The sequence below is a fragment of the Ictidomys tridecemlineatus genome, chromosome 4 (assembly GCF_052094955.1).
Source record: "Ictidomys tridecemlineatus isolate mIctTri1 chromosome 4, mIctTri1.hap1, whole genome shotgun sequence".
Taxonomy (NCBI): domain Eukaryota; kingdom Metazoa; phylum Chordata; class Mammalia; order Rodentia; family Sciuridae; genus Ictidomys; species Ictidomys tridecemlineatus.
The window spans coordinates 28452343-28471609 of record NC_135480.1 but is presented as its reverse complement, the minus strand read 5'-3'; the positions used below and the strand labels follow the sequence as shown (position 1 = coordinate 28471609).

Here is a 19267-nt window from a genome sequence, read left to right as displayed (position 1 = left end):
GAACCCAGTTTTTAAAAATATTATTTTAGTTGTCAATGGACCTTTATTTTATTTATTCATATGTGGTGCTTCGAATTGAACCCAGTGCCTCACACATGCTAGGCAAATGCTGTACCACTGAGCCACAACCCCAGCCCCTGAACCCAGTTTTTTAGGTAAAAGCTGTCATTGATTTGATTCTGAGTTGAGACTTGAGATTTCTAGTTGAATGACAAATTGATGATTATTTCTACTCTGCATTTACAATGAATTACTAGCATAAGTTAACTGGTTTGATATAAAATGCCAAAATGTTCATTTTAATTAAGATATGACTTAGTTAGCAGACACTAAATTGAAATACAATATTAATCTTAGCAAAGAAAAAAATTAAAGCAATTTTCTACTGGTATAATCCTTACTTAAGTATTATCAATATTCTGTTGTTTAGAACTTAATTTCTTAAAGACAGAATTTTATGATTGGGGAGAGGACCTTAGAAGCATCTAGTTCAATTAATTTTATAGATGGGAAACTTGAAGCTAAGAAAAGTTTAAGTTAGCAAAAAACTGTTTTTAAGACTCCTGAGTTAGAATAGAAAAAAAAAACAAAACCCATAACCAAGCAGGAAATGACTCTTCTTAGTATTTAATGCACAGACTTGCTTTTAATAGAAATTTGACCAGGAAGCTTTTAAATATCATTTCCTTTTTTAAAAGTGGCGGGGGGGGGGGAGGTGTGTGTGTGTGTGTGATGCTTTGTGGCAACTTAATTTTCTTCTCTGATAAAAGTACATTCATTTAGAAAATGTAAAAAAAAAAAAATCTAAGAATGCAAAAAGAAAATAGCCATCAAAAATGTTTATCTCTTTCAGGTTTTTTCTAAGCAAATACAAAAAATGATTGCTGCTTACTTTTAAAATGGAACTTGATAATTATTTATTCACTGAAAAACAATCACAGGAACACCAGTAGCACTTGTTTTTCAACCTAGAGGTGGTGCTACAAATATTCTCAGAAACTGGTTGGAAAGAGATACAAACCACTTAGGCAATAAACTGGTCACTAGCTATGAGCTTGTGGTACTCACATCATGCTGAACAAGGTCTCTACTTGACCTTTATTTTCACTCTATAACAAACTCCACAGAGCAAAAGCTCAAAGATGGGGTGGAGCGGGGAGAGAGGGTTATAAAAACAAAGGGAAAGATTATAGTGACACTTGCTGGTTTTCTGTGAACTGAAAACCAGACTCCTCTCCACAGACAAGCATTCTGCTTCCTCTTGAAATTAAGGCAGATCTTGAATGCTGGCTGGGGGGGCCTCTGATCTGACCTATTAGAGACCAATACCATCTCTCTTTACCAGAAACTTTAATCTTGTATAAAACAAGAGTGGATGAATCTTCTTAGATTCTTTATAAGCACTCATACTAGTTTTAGGGTTCCCTGAGAACTAGATTCCACTTCTTATACGTATAATTTTATAACAAACATATAATAGTATAAACATCACCTCTCCCTATTAGTCACTTCAATACATACCATAGGATGCCCCCTCAGAACCTGCAGTGGGCTGTTGGACTTAAGTTAATCTGTGATATTACCATTATGACTTCCAACCTTGGTTTAGTGACCATTCACATACCTCCTATGATCTCGTTTAAAAAAATGTTGCTTTTTTGTAGGAAGTTAATTTCATTCCATTTAATTAAACTAAACCAGAGGGTACTGAAAAGGGCTGAAAATTTCTGGCTCATACAGCTTCTATCACCACCAATCTGAACTGTCATAATGGTGACTAATTGAATCACTTTTACTTATGCTAGGATTTTGTGTATATAAACCACAGAAGCCATGTGCAGGGCTTTGCATTCACTCTGCACTAAACAGACTAAAAGAGGTACACAGCATTAGCTGAGCAGTTGGTATCCATATGGTTCTCAGCATAAACTCTAATAGAGAAGTTGCCACTTTGTGGTCATAGGAAATATATAAGCAATGCAGAATTAAATACTTCAACAGGTTTTATTCAACAGATGACATGTTTATACTAAAAAAGTAAGGTTATATTCAAGGTTAAACTAGTCCCTGAATATCCTTAGTTAACATGAGAACTTAAGCTTTCCAGGGATTATGCTTCAAATCCTCTGAAATGAGAATGAGAACTTCACTCTAGTGCAACAACTCTTCATACTGGCACTAGCACACGGTAGTAGTGATTCTCACATTTAATATATTATATACAATAATATAAAAATAAGCTGAAGTTTTAAAGTAAAGTTCATTATTATTAAAAGGTTTGAGCTTCCACACTCAACTCTGGGCTTGGTGACAATAAGACCCTGGAGTAAATGCCCATGAAAGTACAACAAAGAGGTATACTCATTGACAAAACAATTGCTGCATGCCACAGGCACTTTAGATATAACATTTCTGAAAAAGCATGGAAGGTGTAGATCCCTAAAAAAAAAAAAACTGCCTCAGATATTTGTAACAGGAAAAAGTGAGAAGCAACCTCTCTAACAACATTCACTGGTGGGTATTACATCTTTCCTGCTGTGTTTTTGTTTGCATATTTTTGAGAACAAGGCAAGGGAAGGCACTGTTTTTTCCATACAGTTTGTTGTTTTAAACAAATGAGGGGGATGCTACACCCCTGCATCTGTACTTCGTGGCTGAAAACCCTCCTTCCGAAGCCCACCCATATCAAAGCGGGTAGAGACTTCACAACGCACTAATAATGTATCATCCTTAATGAAGGTTCTCTGTCTTAGGGCTTCCAGGTGCATAAAAGTTACATAGCCGAAACCTTTCGGGTTCCTGGCGATTGTGGGCCGCTGGAAGGCAAGCAGCTCTGGTTTGGCATCCATTATTTCTTCATGGTTTTGCCTTATAGGTGCTTCAGACTGATCCAGAATCGTAAGGCGTATTGTACCTTGGAAGGGCCAAGGCAGGTGGCTATCATACTCTCCTTGCATTGTGTGGACAAAGAGTGAGATGTAGTTTGCACACCGCTGAGCAGTTGGTAATTGAAGATGCAGGCGCATACACAATTTATATCCAGGTTTGCCTGTGTAGAATCCAGGACTATGAATGACCACAGGTTTCTCCTCTTCTTGCGATTTCAAGTGCATCCCAAAGTTACCAATCTTCCAAATATAAATCCCATTGCACTGTTGTGCTTCAATTTCAGCAACTTTGTCTTCAAGGGTTCTAATAGTCCGTTTGAGATCGCTTACATACATACTCTGAGTTTCCATTTTAGCAGTCAGCTCCCGGATTTGATGGTCCTGTCTTACAAGGCGACCCTCTAACTGTTGAATGATTTCCTGGAAATTTTCAATTTCTGGGCGATACCCAGAAGGCATCTGGGATGGAGAGGCAGCATCGAAAGCAAGATTTAAACTATGAACTGCCTGGGCCAACATTCTCATGTGTAACTGGGTATTCTCTTGCAGGTGGCGAGCCAAGTGATTCCTTTGCATCTAAAAACCAAACACAAGCCTTAGGTGGGAACAGACACTGTTAAAGACTAGAAAAGGACCTGGCCAAGACAAATAAGAGGCTTTTACATAGTGTCAATATTTCCCTGCAACCTCTACAAAGTTGTAGAGGGAAGTAGAGGATCCTTTGCCTTCACCAGATTCTTAATGAGATGAACGCTGCTCTGAGTGCACTAAAAAACTGAGACTATGAACACACTTGGCTAAATCTTCATCCCAACTACAAAAATGTCAGTATCCATACCTACCCTCCTCTACTGACTCAAGAGATGACTTTCCTCTTATCCAAGATGAATGTTCCACCTGTGCTCTAAGACACCCAGCCCTTTTTAACACCTCAGAGGTTTTACTAAGTCATCCCCTTTCTCCTTTATCTCCAAATGTTCTCTTCCTCTAACCCCTTCCCTCAGAATATAATTATTAAAATCTTTCCCATTAGGAAAACTAGATGAACCTCACTATTGATTTTATGTCTTCTTCTAGTTCACAGCATTTTCTCCTCTTTCCTTTAAAATTTAATCATGGCAGTCTACTGTAATGTCCCCAATTCCTTATTTGTAATACGAATCTACTGCCAACTGGAATCTTTGCTGTCTCCATACTATTCTAAGATCATTAAAAACATCCTGTTGTGTGAAAAACATTTTATGATACAAAAATTGTTATTATAAGAGAAACTGTGTATACCATAGAAAATATAGATTAGAAAGAAAATGTTATATATATCTCCCTAACTTAATATTTTGATGTATTTTCAAGTCCTTTTCTTCATGTACATGAATACAGAACTTTTCCACAAAATACAATCATACCAAATACCATTTTACTTTATCTTTTCAATTATTAAATGTATGTTTATTATAAATAAATAAATAAATAAACATACAGAAAAGCAAAAGTATAATTGCACTCTCCAAAGAATGGCTTTTCATAAATTGGGATTTATGTTAGAAATCCAATATTCCTGATCAGTAGTCTCAAAGCTAATCTGGGAGACCATAACAATACTTTCTTCTTGTCTGGTTCACCTATTTCTAGTACTGTTCACTACACTCACTTTTGTTTCTCTTGTCTTCTTGAACAATACATCACGTTTTTTTTCATGTCTGTCTAAATGCTTTAAGCATTGGTAAGTGTGCTTTTGCTTCTGTTCACAGCATCAGTACTTAGCTTTATTATATAATTTATCATGCTGTTTTATAAACATATACATTCCTATTGAGACTGTCCACTAGACTATATAACTGAATATTTCTGATTTATATTTAAGAATTCAAAGGAAAAAGAAAACTTACCTTTTCATGGCAACCGAAAGTACTGAAAGAACATGGGATTGGGGCCGTTGGACAGTCTAGATCATAATGATTAGGCATCTGAAAATCAAAACAAAGGCTGAAAACTGTTTTTCCCTACAGAGGATGTTCTAGCTGAATGAGATTACATTTAAAAAGAAATTTGTTTCACCTAAACAAAACTATGTATTGCCTTTGGGTCATAATGGAAGAGTTAAAATGTTATAGAACCCTGTAGCCCACAAAGATTAAAACAAAAATACTTCAAAAAGTCAGAGAGAAATAAGATATCAACATCTCATAATACAACACACCCTACAAATTCACTAAAATTCACTTCATAAAAGGCATTTTATTTCTATTGTTGGGAACTGGCACCCTCTAGTGGCATTTCCAAGAAAAAAACACCTTCTGACAACTACAACTGCAAATTCAATCAAGACTCTATGTGGTCTAGGCCATACTAAGGACCAAGGAACTGCACACATTAAAGTCACTGACTAGACCCGTTAATTCCCTCATGATCACCTTTCATACATTTCTTACATTTTGTTAACCTGGGCATATCCTAGCTATACTGAAAGACTCAGATGTTAGAAAGTAAAAGCAGACTGTTAAAAGCTCTAAAAGAAAGTCTTAAATTTGGGGACTCAAAAGACATATTCTTTAGAACATGATCCATTATAGAATAATATTTTTAAAAGTAGTGTCAAATTTTCTTTAGAAATTTTAGTTTTACTATAGTTTAGATAAAAGGGCTAATTAATGACACAGCCAGGATCAAATCCTAGGTTTTCTGATGCTTCCTACTATAGAATATTTTCTTACATTTAATTTTATTTTTGCTGAGTTTTAAATGTGCTACATGGTTTCTTTCAATATTAAAAGAGAGCAAAGAGGAAAACCAGGGAGGTGGGACTTCAAAAGCAAAAAGAAGTTTAACACCTTTGAACTAGTTTTGTTAAAAAGAAACTAAGGGACTCAATTAACAGACAAATGGAAAAATTTAATCAAGGTCTTGCCTGCTTCTATTTTGAAGTTAATCAATAATGATCTCTGGGTACGCAGATTTCATGGGCAAATATGTTTAGTGACTAATATTAATATTTTGTGGGTAAACTCTCCGAATGCCAGAAGATAGCAATCAGATGGAATTTTCTTTATTAATAATCAAAATATATACTTTTCTATTATAACTGCTAAATCTGATGATACTCCATTAGTGGCCTCATGAACAACTGAACAGAGGGGCCATAAATTCTGAAAATTTAAAAATCTTCTTATATGCTTCAGGGGCTATGAATAATGTTCTGCTACCAAACAGGATTTGCTTTCTTTTGTTTCATTATTCTCATTTATTCTTTCAGCCAGTCCCTGGATAACTATGATCCTCATTTCAGTGTGTATATATGCATTTCTTTCTTTAAATGTGGACCCTTGCTATTATGTTAACAACCTAGGAATTTTGGGCACTTTAGAAGTACTGAATGTTTTACTCTTTTGGAAGTGATTATTAATTTGGGGGTGGTGCTAGGGATTGAATCCATCAACTTGCATGCTAGGCAAGCACTCTGTCACTAAGCCATACCCCCTAGCCCAATTACATTAATTCATGTGAAAAATGAAAAATTTCTGCACAATTCTAACACTTCTACAATACATATTGATTTTGCCTTACTGATTTAAATTATCAATTAAAAAAATAACACTTCTTTAAGCTATTATGGAAATACTAGTTTATGAAATAGAATTATTATACCTGTTCTCTGATGAGCACGGTATTGCAGTATTCACAGATGACATTTGCCAAAGGACAGTTCTGGTCATGTATCTGAATGTTATCAGAGAAAGACAAGAAAAGCAAGAGAAAATTTGAAAAAATTTTTGTAAAAAGTGATTTTTTCACTATGCACAAATTAAGGACATTAATTTGTATAAAGCAAAAATGTGCAAAACATATATAAAGGATACTTATCTCCTTTTACTAGTATAATGAGATTCATTCATCATTCCAGCTCTTTCAAAGAATATGGTAGTACTTCCTTTTAACCCAAGGCAGACTATCTATAACTAGTTGGATATCATCTACCAATGCTATAAAAGGCAATCTTTCAAGTTTTCAGCAGCAGCATGACCATTTAATTAAAATTCTTGTCTGTGCTGTTAAAGAACAAATGCATTATCAGGGCATGAGGCTCTAGTACCTCAGAAGGGTGAGCCTTGTTTTCTAGAATACAATGATTTTAATTTAGGTGATGTGTTGAAGAATAATTAAAACTTTCAGGTTAACTTCATCTAATTTACTCAGGTTTTGGAAGGAAATGTCAATTTGCTCAAAATATGACTAAGACTTCTACATTTTTAGCAAATTAGCTGACTTTTTTGGAAATATTTCAACTAAGTATAATATATTTGATCTGCTAAGGGAAGTAAGAAAAATTATAACACAAATTTATAAGAACTGAAGTTTAAAGAACTAAGTATTAGTTATAAAAGAACATAAAAGTTATAAGTAGGTTATTTCAATAATATGAAGGATAGGGATCAAGAATTAGGATTTCAGTGTTGATTTTGATATTGACAACATAATATAAAACTATTTAACCTAGTTTCTAAAAGAAAAAAAAAAAACTGCCCTGTTATCATGATGTTGTCAGGCACAGTGAAATTTCTTTTTAAAAGTGAACTTTTTAATTGAAATAACACACATACTAAAAGTGAATATAATAGCACACTGGGTTATCAGCTATGGAACACACTTGTGAAATTTAATTTATTCTTCATAATAGTTGTAGAATAACTTCTTTTTCTTTTGTAAAATAATTTATATAGTCTTATATAGTAGCCATTCTACAATCAGAATGGTCATCAAAATACATGAAAATGAACAGTCAAGTAGCATAAGCATTTTCTAGTGACTTGTCACTTGCAGATCTACAATAGTAGTAACTAGCATAAATAATATTTTCTAAGAAAGACATGCAAATATAAACTCCATACATATTAATAATGATTTATCTAACTTTCATTTCTTCCTTAAAAATCAATTTTCTAAAAATTGATAGAATAGACTGAGTTGTAATCTTATCCTAGTCTATTGCTACCTCCCTCAGACATACATTTAAAAAATTGTTTTAAGAAGTACTGGAGTTAATATGTGCAATAGGAACTACCGGTTTGTGTAAATGGATGCTCTGACTATTGGCAACAATCAACAAAATTATTGCTTATTCTCCAAAAAATATTGGGAGTTCTCAATCCTCAAAAACAGGGGGAAGACAACTAAGTACTTGCTCTGTCACTAAGTTTTCTATAAGAATTTAATTAATTAAAGATTGTTTAATTTTGTGGTACTTTTTAATGTTCTTGGTCAAATAAATGGGTAATCTGGTTTTGGCCATTAAAAACAAAACAAAACAAAAAAAGAAAAAAAGAAGTAGTGGAATTAACAAATCCAAATTAGTACATGCCTCTTTGTCTTCAAATGCCATGGATACAGCACAATTTACACAAGAAACCTGTCTCCTCGGACAATCCTTAAGGATGTGAATATTAAATTGGCATTTTTGGAAGGCACGCTGGCATTGTGGACAATTCATAAGAGCAAACTCACAATGTGCTTGATGATCCTGTAATATAGAAAAAAAAATAATTGATTAGTATTTGCTATTCCTGAACAAATTTTTTAAAGATAATTTCTTCTAAGAATATACCATTCTCTTTTATATAGCTGGCTACTGAACCTATATAATCTAAGATAAACCACAGAAACATTCACAATATGAAGGACTTAATGAGTTTTTTTCAAATGATGGTTGTGGGCTGCATGTTTATAAAGGGAATATGAATTTTCTCAAGTTCATACATTCAATTAGGGAAAAGAGGATTTCTAGATTAGCAATTTAGTACTTTTAAAAGGGCTACTCCTTCAAAAAGTGCTAAGTAAAAGGGGGCAGGATGCAAATCTGTTTTAAACATTTAACTTCAAACAGAACATTAAAAATAATTTTTGATAAAAATCTGCAAGCTAAGAATTTATTTATTTTATATGAGAAAGATCAGTAAAGCAGAGGTAAGAAACAGAAAGAGGGAAGAAAAAGGGGAAGTACTGAATTAGAGCAAATTATATTCCATGCTTATATAATTATGTCAAAATGAATCCTAATATTATGTGTAGGGCTAGGGTTGTGGCTCAGAGGTAGAGCGCTCGCCTACCATGCAGAAGGAACCAGGTTAGTTCCTCAGCACCACATAAAAATAAAATAAAAAGATACTGAGTCCACCTATAAATAAAAAATAAATATTAAAAAAAATTATATGTAACTAAATTGAACTAATTTAAAAATAATTGATTTATTTGTATTTAAAAGTAAATTATTTTATTATATGATTGCTTCAGTTAATCTGAAACTATAGAAGCAGTTCATTTGGTACAAAATTTAACCAAAAAACTTGCAGTTTTTTTTTTTTTTTTTCATTACAGGGCAAAGCCAGAGTAGACAGAATAAAAAATTTCTGGTTTCTGCTTCAAAGGATTAGTAAGAACTTGGCAAGAATTTAACCAATTATTATATGGTAGGTACTGGCAATACAGATAAACACAACAAAGTTCCTACTCTAGAAACTGACTTGCATACATCCTAACAGCTAGAAAATAAGTTTAATACCTCGAGATGCCTCAGTTCCATTTTGTGCAAACAACCTTCATTTGGACACTTTACCGTAAGAGAAAGAATCTCTCGTTTTGCAAAATTGTCAGGAAAGAGTTGATTTTCCAGCAGTATTTCATTGTCAACTGGACACTTGTGACCTGCATCCCTAAAAGAAACAAGATACATACAACTAGTAGATTTAAACATTCACATTAGAAAAACTAACTTTAATTCCTTTAATTCACTTTTGGCTGTACTGGGGGATTGAACCTAGGGCTTCATGAATGTTAGGCAAGCACTCTACCACTGAGCTATATCCTCAGACTCCTTTGCCTAGAGAGAGGGTCTCACTAAATTGCCCAGGCTGACCTTGAACTTCTGATTTTTCTGTCTCAGGCTTCCACGCAGCTGGGATTACAGGCATAAACTCTCATGCCTGGATTTGAAAAGTTCTCTTATGGACAGCTTATTAACTATTATTTTATAAAATAAGTATTATTATTTTGCAGTACTAGAGATCAAATCCAGGGCCTTGTACATGCTAAGCAAGCACTCTACCATTGACAAACTAGCTATTGATAGGTAATCAAAAGCCAAACTAGCTTCCAAAGTACAGGTAGACTGTGGGACAAATTCCAGCTAAATAATCAGAATAATTAATTGAATATTTTATTGGCATAAAATGAAGTCAAGTTAAGAATGCAAATTTTGACAGTTTGGCTGGCCTCTGTTCTGTCAGCACCTATAGAGTATACTTGTAAAATGGAATATGCTGCTCACAATACTTAAAACATGTCTTCAGTATACTGCTCAAGTCATTGTTAGAGTCTGTAAACAAGTCAGGATGGCGTCTGGCATTTTGCCAGGGGGAGTGGTTTGTGAGGTGGCACCAGCGAGCCATTAAGTGTGGAGATTCCTTATTGGTTGACTGCTGTATCTAGTTTATGTAAATTAAGATAAGCTGTATGGGATGTATAAATACCTCTGTTGTCCTACAATAAATGGCTCCCACTCCTGCTGTTTCAATCTACACAAGTTGTTCGTCACCCCCCAGTTATTTTGCCCAGCCAGCCGGGCTACGGCAAGTCATAAGCAAAAAAATAACCAATTAGCAATATCCTCATGAAGCCACACTTTAAGGTTTAATCCAAATCAGTCACTATGACATTTAAGCTGAAGGGAACAAAAGATTTCCTTTATTTGTACATACGTGGTACAGTGCAGTAGAGAGTTAAAGAACCTCTATATCCTGCTTCCCAATGTTTTTGTGTTTTGTTTCCAGCTTAAGTGTCATTCCCCTTTAACTTTTTGGAATATCGCAATCCTCAATCACAAAATGTGATGGGTCAAGTAGGCCACAGAAGCCTTATCAATCACTCAAACATTTGGTCAATTCCTCTTATATGCTCAACAGTGCTAGCTGCTGTGCTAGGAAAAAAGTTCTGTTGAATAAAGGTGAAAGACAGCTGAATTTTTGGAGCCTCTCTTGGATTTTACAATGTTATTATTGTACCATTGAATATACACTGAGAGCATAAGAGGCCACGAATAAATTTACTGAAACACATGCGTCAAACCTAAAGCAATTTATCTAATAAAAAATTAAGATGAACCTTACAAAATAAATTGAAAACCTTTATCCACTATATTAGCAAGGATTCCAAAAGAAAATGAAATTAGACTGAAATGCATTATTTTTTTTTAAAGAGAGAGAGAGAGAGAGAGAGAGAGAGAGAGAATTTTTAATATTTATTTTTTAGTTTTCGGCAGTCACAACATCTTTGTTTGTATGTGGTGCTGAGGATCGAACCCGGGACGCAGGCATGCCAGGCAAGCGCGCTACCGCTTGAGCCACATTCCCAGCCCCGACTGAAATGCATTATGATTCCTTCAATGACTATACCCCATGAGGAATTTCAGAGCAGTTCCTTTAAGAATATTGGGGCCAAGTGGTCACTTCTAGCTTAGAGGGAAATAGGCGAGGAGAAAACCTCACATTTCCTTTTGTGGGTTTTACCTTCTTTTAGACCACTGTCTCACTACTTTCATAAATATTCTGCTATTAAAAATCTGCTAAAGATTAGCTACCTTCTTGGGCATGGGTTGCACCTGATAAAATACTGCACATTTCTACCTACAGGAAAATCAACAATTCAAAATATGGTAATATTTTTATCTAAATACAGTATAAATTTAAAAATCTTAATAAACAGAATAATGGTTGAGTTTTTTTTTAAATGGTTGAAAGATCTTTATATTTATTTATTTATTTGTATGTGGTACTGAGAATTGAACCCAGTGCCTCACACATGCCAAGAAAGTGCGCTACCGCTGAGCCCCAGCCCCAGCCCCTGGTTGGGCCTTTTTAAAGCTGTTATCCTATATACCCTAAGCCAGTGGCCTCAACCAGGGGCTATTTTGCCCACAAGAGACAGTGCATCTCACAGCTGGATAAGAGGGGACACTAGTGTCCAGTGGATACAGATCAGGCATACATACCACATCAAACAGGACCTTCTTCCACAGCAAAAATTGTCTGGCCCAAAATGTCAACAGTGTCAAGACTGAGAAAACCTACTCTAAATAGATTTTATAAATTCAATACTGGACAACACACCGCCCTCCAAAATTGAGAAAAGAGACACACTCCCATGTAACTTAAATTAAGCTAAGTACTGAGAATGGATATAGTTACCTTAATTTCAAATTTTATAGAAAAGCTGGTATAGAAGTTGAGAAATAAAAATTTATAAGTCTAATAGCCAGAGATGGACTAATCTACTTAGGAATAATTTCACCAATATAACTAGATGGCTATCTATTGAAGAACACAAATCTCTTCTTCCACCTTTTTTGTCCTGCATTAAAATCCTTAGTCACCTAAAGATATTCTCATGTACCTATCAACTTTTACTCTCAAGGAGGTTACCTTCAATTGGGCAAGCAGATAACAAATGCTTAAATTATCTGGTGTCTTAGAAGGTAAAAGTGCTTAGGTTAAAAAAAAAATGAGAAGTATGGACAAGAAGGAAGACCAAGATTGTTGGAGACAAGTAGGTAGAGGCATGATGTGGTATAAACAGTGTGTCCAGCAAACCTTTGAGAGAATGGTATTTCAGGCAAGTGGACAGAGTTAAAAGAGTTAGCCATAGCAAGAAAGTTCTAAGCAAAGAGAACAGCTAAAGCAACTCACTAAGGAAGGAGCATGCTTGACATGTTCAATGAACAGCAAAGGAGGAATAAATGGAAGGAAGGAAAGTGAGCACAGTAAAGAGGAGAAAGAAAATGAATCATGGGCCTATCATACATGGTCTTCTAAGGACTTTGGCTTTTACCCTTGTATCTGCCGCAATGTTCTGAGCAGAGGTGACATCATCTAACTTATTTTACCAGGTTCATTATGGGTGCTATAATGAGACAGGGAAAAGACAAGAGTAGAAGCAGGAAGACCTGTTAAAGCTGATGGTGATTCAGAAAGGTAGTGTCAGTGAGGCAGTAAGAAGGGATTAGATCATGGACATATTATGAAGGTATAGCCTTCATTAATACTTGCTTTAAAAATACTCGTTATGGGCTGGGGATGTGGCTCAAGCAGTAGTGCGCTCGCCTGGCATACATGGGGCACTGGGTTCAATCCTCAGCACCATATAAAAAAATAAAATAAAGATGTTGTGTCTACCGAAAACTAAAAAATAAATATTAAAAAATTCTCTCTCTCTTAAAAAAAAATACTGGCTACTTCACAGTTGCTGAGAGAAATCAGGTAAACAAAAATTTAACATGGCTAAAACTAGAATAACCAATCACTTACAGAATCAGCATTCTTTATATGGTTTAGATTATCATACTTAAGCATAATTTACAGTACATCTTAAAAGCATCCAGTCATCCCCTAGTCTACATTAGAATAGTTTTAAGCTATTTACTTTCTTATTTATCTGAAGGTCAGGGGAATGGAAGAAACAGAAATTAACTTTTTGCATCACTGTAGGAGGTGGGATACGAATCTCTCAATTTTCTGTTCATTGCTTTTTTTTTTTCCCCCAAGTAGCTTTTTATGTGTAAGGAGATTCTTGGGATGGCCTGTGTTCTATGTAATACTGTTCTTTGCATTTGGTTCTGATATAGGGTACCATTCTTTCTTATGTTCACATACCTTATGGATTTGATGATGCAGGCTTTGCAGAACCTATGACCACATGGTGTTTGCACTGCTTCCCTTAAGGCCATCAGGCAGATAGGGCATTCATACTTGCTTTCCAGAGGTGGGTCAAACTCTACGTCATATCCCTGGATCTCTTCCATAAAGGAGCTGGAGAGATTTCCTGTGCTGGCACTTCCACTCACACTGTCATCTTTGATTGCAGTGCTACAGGAATTGGCCATGGCAGCACAACAGTTACTTTCAGACTGGCTGGATCCACAGCTGTTTTCACAATTTAACAGACTCATAGTAACTTATTAATTGTCCTGCAAAAATAGCAAGGAAATAAATGCCTTAACATGCATACACACACATCTCATAGCTTCTCTATGCAAGTTCATATACATCAACTATGTTAATGTTATTTACAAAATAACTCCTAAGGTGCTTTGAGCTTTGCTTCATGACTACTTTCTAAGTTATCGGATTCTCTCCTTCAAAAAATATATATCATCATCTGTGTAAAGCACTTGTAGTACACAAAGCTTGGGTCCTTTTAGGAGTTCACAACATAGTTGAATGAAAATATCAGGTTAAAAAAAGAAAATCACTTCAATTGTAAGACCCCTATATCATATTATCAGCACATGTCTATTTCCTGTGACTAAGACATTTAATTTTCATCAGCACAAGCCAATTCATATTAATAGGTGTTCATTAAGCATCTGTTGAAGGCCTTAATCATGTTGAAGTTCCTTCAAGTATGCTAAATTGAAGAGAATAGTGTGGTTAGCAGGACAGTGATTGAACAGCAGTATACAAGGATCAACTGATCACACACTACTATAGGATGTGTAATTTAGGGCACGTTTAAACTTATTTAAATGTTTGGATCTGGATTTCTTCTTCTAAATCCAAAATTCTATGAAATTTTAAAATTCTATTTCCAAATGCTCGAGTGAGGGGTTTTCTAGTATGTAGAAAGAATGGAATTTTTTTTAAAAGTATGTCTTTATGTCCTCTACCTTCAGTCAGATCAAGTGACTATGCTTCATTATTAATGACTGGAAAAACAAGTGAGGTTTCTTTGCCAATGGAAAACTTACCACTTTCATGAGCAGCTTTCAAGTTTTAAACTGCTATGGTACTTACATAAGAAGCTAATGTCTAAAAGTAATTCACAGCTCATGTAACCAGGTCTATTTTAGGTAGTTACCCTTGAGGGTAATACATGCCAGATAAACTCTAGAAGCAGAATGCAAGCTCTACTCAACATAGTAGACAATATCCCCACAAATATCTCATTTTTATACAAAAATTGTGCCTGTCATTTTGCTACACAGAGAGTTATGACACTAGTCCTCAACCTTTTTACCAGTACCAACACCTTATTTGCCGCTAAGATTTTAAGTACCATATGATGAGAACCTACAAAGGATAAGGCACAATTCTGGCCGAAGAGGAACTCTTTTCTTCCAATCACTTAGTGTACAACTTGGGCAAGTTATATAACTTTTCCATGCTTCAATTTCCTCATTTGTAAAATAGAATTAACAATAGGAACCACCTGAAAGTTATTGCTAAGATTAAATGTGTTATGTGTAAACCACTTAGAACTGTGCCTAGAAATGCATGTGTTATTATTGCATACTGTTTTATGAAGTATTTTATTGCCTCTACTTATCAAGGCGGAAACTATGAAGCTTTAAAAGGTTAAGTAATTTGCCCAACATTACCAAATTAGCAAGTAACAGAGTTGGATCATACCCCAAGCCTACCTGACCCTGGAAACTGTGCACTTCGCACTACACCATGTTTATCTGCGTTTTGACAAATCTGTCAGTGAAATAGCATTTAAGATTTATTGCCCTTTTCTTTAATTACACTGAACTGAGGTATTGACCATAACTATCACACACAAGCTCTCCAGCATTATTACACTGAGTTGATAGTTTCAAAGAACTATCGAAGAAACTTAGCATTTTGTTTTACTTACTTTTAAAATATTTTTTGAAAAATTAAAAAGAGTTCTCAAAGCCTTATTATTTCTAATGTGTACTCCTAGGGAAGGCTCACAGAGTGAAAGAAAGGTAGGACTGCAAGATGCTGGCAAAAGGCAGAACTAATCATGTATGAGTCCTAAGATGGAGTCTAAGGCCGCCTTTGTGCCCATTCGGATTTGAGGACAAATGACAGTTATGCCACTCTAGGAGTATATCTTTGTTATTTCCCTTCTCATATATCTATTGTGTCTAATTACTTTCTTAGGTAAATTTCCTAGAAATTGGGTCAAACGGTATTTAAATTTTGAAGTTTTCTGATTGGTAATGTTGATTATCTGAAAGATATTGAAGATTCTCTAATTTTTCACTCTTACAAAGTATATATGAGAGCCCATTTTCTATATCTTTGACAATAGCAGATATATTTATCTTTTATATCTAACTATCTTTTTAGTAAAATCACCTTTTAGAAATTAAATATTTGTTGTTTAGCCATAGAACACATAGCAAAGTGCTAGCCAGAACAACAGTAAACAAGACTGAATTTAGTCTTTCTTTCTTCTCAATGTCCAATTTAAAATTCAGTTTATTTTTAAATTTGTTTTAATTAGTTATACTTGATAGTAGAAGGCACCTTGATACATCTTATATAATGGAGTATAATTTCTCATTCTACTGGTTATACATCATGTAGAATCCCACCAGTCATATAGTTTTATATATGCACATAGAGTAATAATGGCTGACTCATTCTACTATCTTTTCTACCCCCATAACCCCTCCTCTCCCTTCACTCCCCTCTACCTAAAGTAACTCTGTTCTTCCCTAGCCCCCTCATTGTGAATTAGCATTTGTATATCAGTAAAATTCAGTTTATTGACAAGTCTATATACTACCTTCTTCTTATCCAACTTAAAAGACTCAAAGATCATTAGATATGAAGAGACCTTTTATATTTTATAGCTAATGCATTCCTTTTATAGCTAATGCAAACATGTCTAATCAGTCACAATTCCTTAAAAGGAATGCCACTGTGGAAATGCAGACATTAAAGTGCACATTCTTAAAAACTCTGGATGACATCCAATTACTTTCACATTATGTTCCATGTTTTAATAAGCAACAGATTTAAAAGCTTTATATCTTACAAATAAACTTTTGCCGATAGTTGCCAGCTTATATTCTACGGTATATAGTATCATGTAACTACACTGCAAAGTAAAAATTAAGCTAAAAATGGTATTTTCAGTGCCTTTTGATATTTTTATGTTTATTTCCTCTTTGGAAAGTTAAAATATTTTTTCCTTTAGTTTTTACATTTTGCAATGACCTAAATGAAAGCCACTTTTCTAATTTAACTACAATGAATAGCTATTTTTAATTAAAACTATGAGAACTAAAAGTGACTTGAGTATGCAGTAGAAATGAAGATAATATGGCATATATACAGAAAATATCACACTCCATCAAGATTCTTTTAAATCTCATTCTGTACCACAAGGATCCACTTTTTGAGCTATTATGAAAACAGGCTTGAGATACGCTAACATAAGCATGAATTAACATGTCTTTGTAAAATAAGTATTTTACAGCTCCTTTTCTACTTATTTATGTGTTTTTTATGTAAATGATTAAAGGGGGATGAAACAAAGTTTCAAATGTTCCTTAACTTGTATGATAAGAGCTTCCTGACTGCCATTCTCTTTTTGTAGTTGGGAATCTAGTTTGGTTAAGTACTGCTTAATTAAATGCTGTAGAATGTTAACCTGTGCCAACTTATTTCAACTGCAATATGAATACATATTGAAATTACCCTTTTCATAAATCATGGTTTAAATTCACCTATTAGTATTTGGGCATATACAATCTAAAAAGAATACTATTAAATGTTTTGGGGTAAAGGGACAGGGTGATCCACCAAAACTTGTTCCTCTGAGATGAACAGATGCTAATGAGAGAAATGTGTAAACCTACATAAATCAACAAGTTATGTCCTGAATGAGTCAATTACAAGTCAAATGAAATTCATACATGGCTATGTACTCATAAGGTAAAAACCACGTAAAAGAAAATACTAACAAATTACCTTCAATTTGTTCCTAACTTTAGACACAGGAAATATTTACCAACTCCTTAAAATTTATTTCTAAAATACAGAGTTGAAATGTGCTGCAATGACCAAAATATGATACAAAAACAATTGCTCTTAAATTTTTAATCCCAATTCAGCTTGCATTTCTCCTCTTGGACACTATTTTCCAAGAGGCAAGGATTTGGACAATTTCATTCACAGTCCAAGTTGCCAGAAATTTACCAAATACTCTGCTGTGAGGTTGAAAGTCCGAAGTGATCCTTGTAATCATCACATGGGCAACCAATGCCTGAAACACATTCTTTCCTTGAGTCACAAGGCCACAATGTCCTTAAACCATTTGAGATTCGATTTTTCTAATCTCAAAATTAGAAAAGCCCCTCTACCTTCTCTGGTATCAAAGGAGAATGGATAAAATGCCAGCAGTCAAGTTCACAAGGCCACCAGAATTTCTTCATAAGGTTTTTTTTTTAAAGATCTGTGTAGCAAGACAGTCAGTAATCTGCTCTCCGAGAAACAAAACACTATACATTCAAGCTGCTAGTACTTTAGGTGCTTTCTGTTCACATTCAAGATAGTCCTAACTTAGTCCTAACTCTCGCTGGAGTTCCCCTAAAGCCAAATACTAGGAACAGCTTTATCAACCCAGAGCCTGGAACAATCGTACAACTAAGGAGTGCAGGGGCGGGGAGGAAATATTCGTGTCATCTGAATCTTTTTTTTTTTTTAACTTGCTTCCCGGGACCTTTATAGAGTTTAACAGGGAATCCAAGATTAGATTTCCCATGATGGTGACACAGGGAGTCGCCGGGAATTTAAAGAAAAAAAAAAAAAACTAATAATTTAAGCTGGTAACAGCTCTGAAGGACGGGAAAATCCAAGAGGCAATTTCCTTTTCTGGGAAGGGAAAAAAGCGAGGTGAGGGGAAGCAGGGCAGAGGAAGTTGGCTTGGGGCTCCCTCCTGGGAGTGGAGCGAGGGCGAGGAGGTGGGGAGGCGCGGGGACGGGAGGCGTCCTGGACCCGTGGGGAGTGAGGGACAGGCGACTGGCGGCCCGGGGGAGGGTTCCCAGGAGGGGACTGGGGACTAGGGGGGACTGGGGACTAGGGGGGCCTGGAGAGAGGCGTCTGCGACCGGTGGGGAGCAAGGGGACGGGAGATGGGGGAAGAGTCCTCCAAGGGGATGGGGAGCTGGGGGAGAGGGCCCCCTGCCCGTGAGGAGCCAGGGGACAGGGGATTGGGGTTAGGCGTCCCCGATCCGTGAGGAACTAGGGGCGTGGGGGGTTTGAGAGATGCGTCCCCGAGCCGTGTGGAGCAAGGGCCGGGGGCGTCTCCCCGATCTGCGGGAAGTGAGGCCCCGACCGTCAGGAGCGGACATCGGAAACAGACTCACCGCTCGAGCGCTCTGGGCCGTCGAACAGGGCGGACAGGGCTCCAGCCCCGCCTCCCAACTCCGCTCTGCCGAGGTGCTGAGAGAGGACAGATGCAGCGCTCCGAGGCGAGACGGCCCGCAGGCCAATCTCCAGGGCCGAAGGCCGCCGCGTCCGCGGGCCGCCGGGAGCCCCAGCCCCAGTCTCTGACGCCGCTTTCTTCCGCCTTCTCCGC

The 19267-nt window shown here is 36.0% G+C and overlaps 1 protein-coding gene across 1 annotated transcript; it reads right to left on the bottom strand.

The window, feature by feature from the left end:
* Nucleotides 1-1985: 1985 nt before the first annotated feature.
* Nucleotides 1986-19267, bottom strand: Traf6 (TNF receptor associated factor 6). The gene is made up of 7 exons (XM_005327395.5): nt 19056-19267; nt 13583-13896; nt 9442-9592; nt 8245-8403; nt 6534-6605; nt 4778-4855; nt 1986-3464 (listed from the first exon to the last, which is right to left on the bottom strand). The coding sequence occupies exons 2-7, from the start codon at nt 13876-13878 to the stop codon at nt 2628-2630; spliced, it is 1593 nt and encodes a 530-aa protein (XP_005327452.1). The 5' UTR covers nt 13879-13896; nt 19056-19267; the 3' UTR covers nt 1986-2627.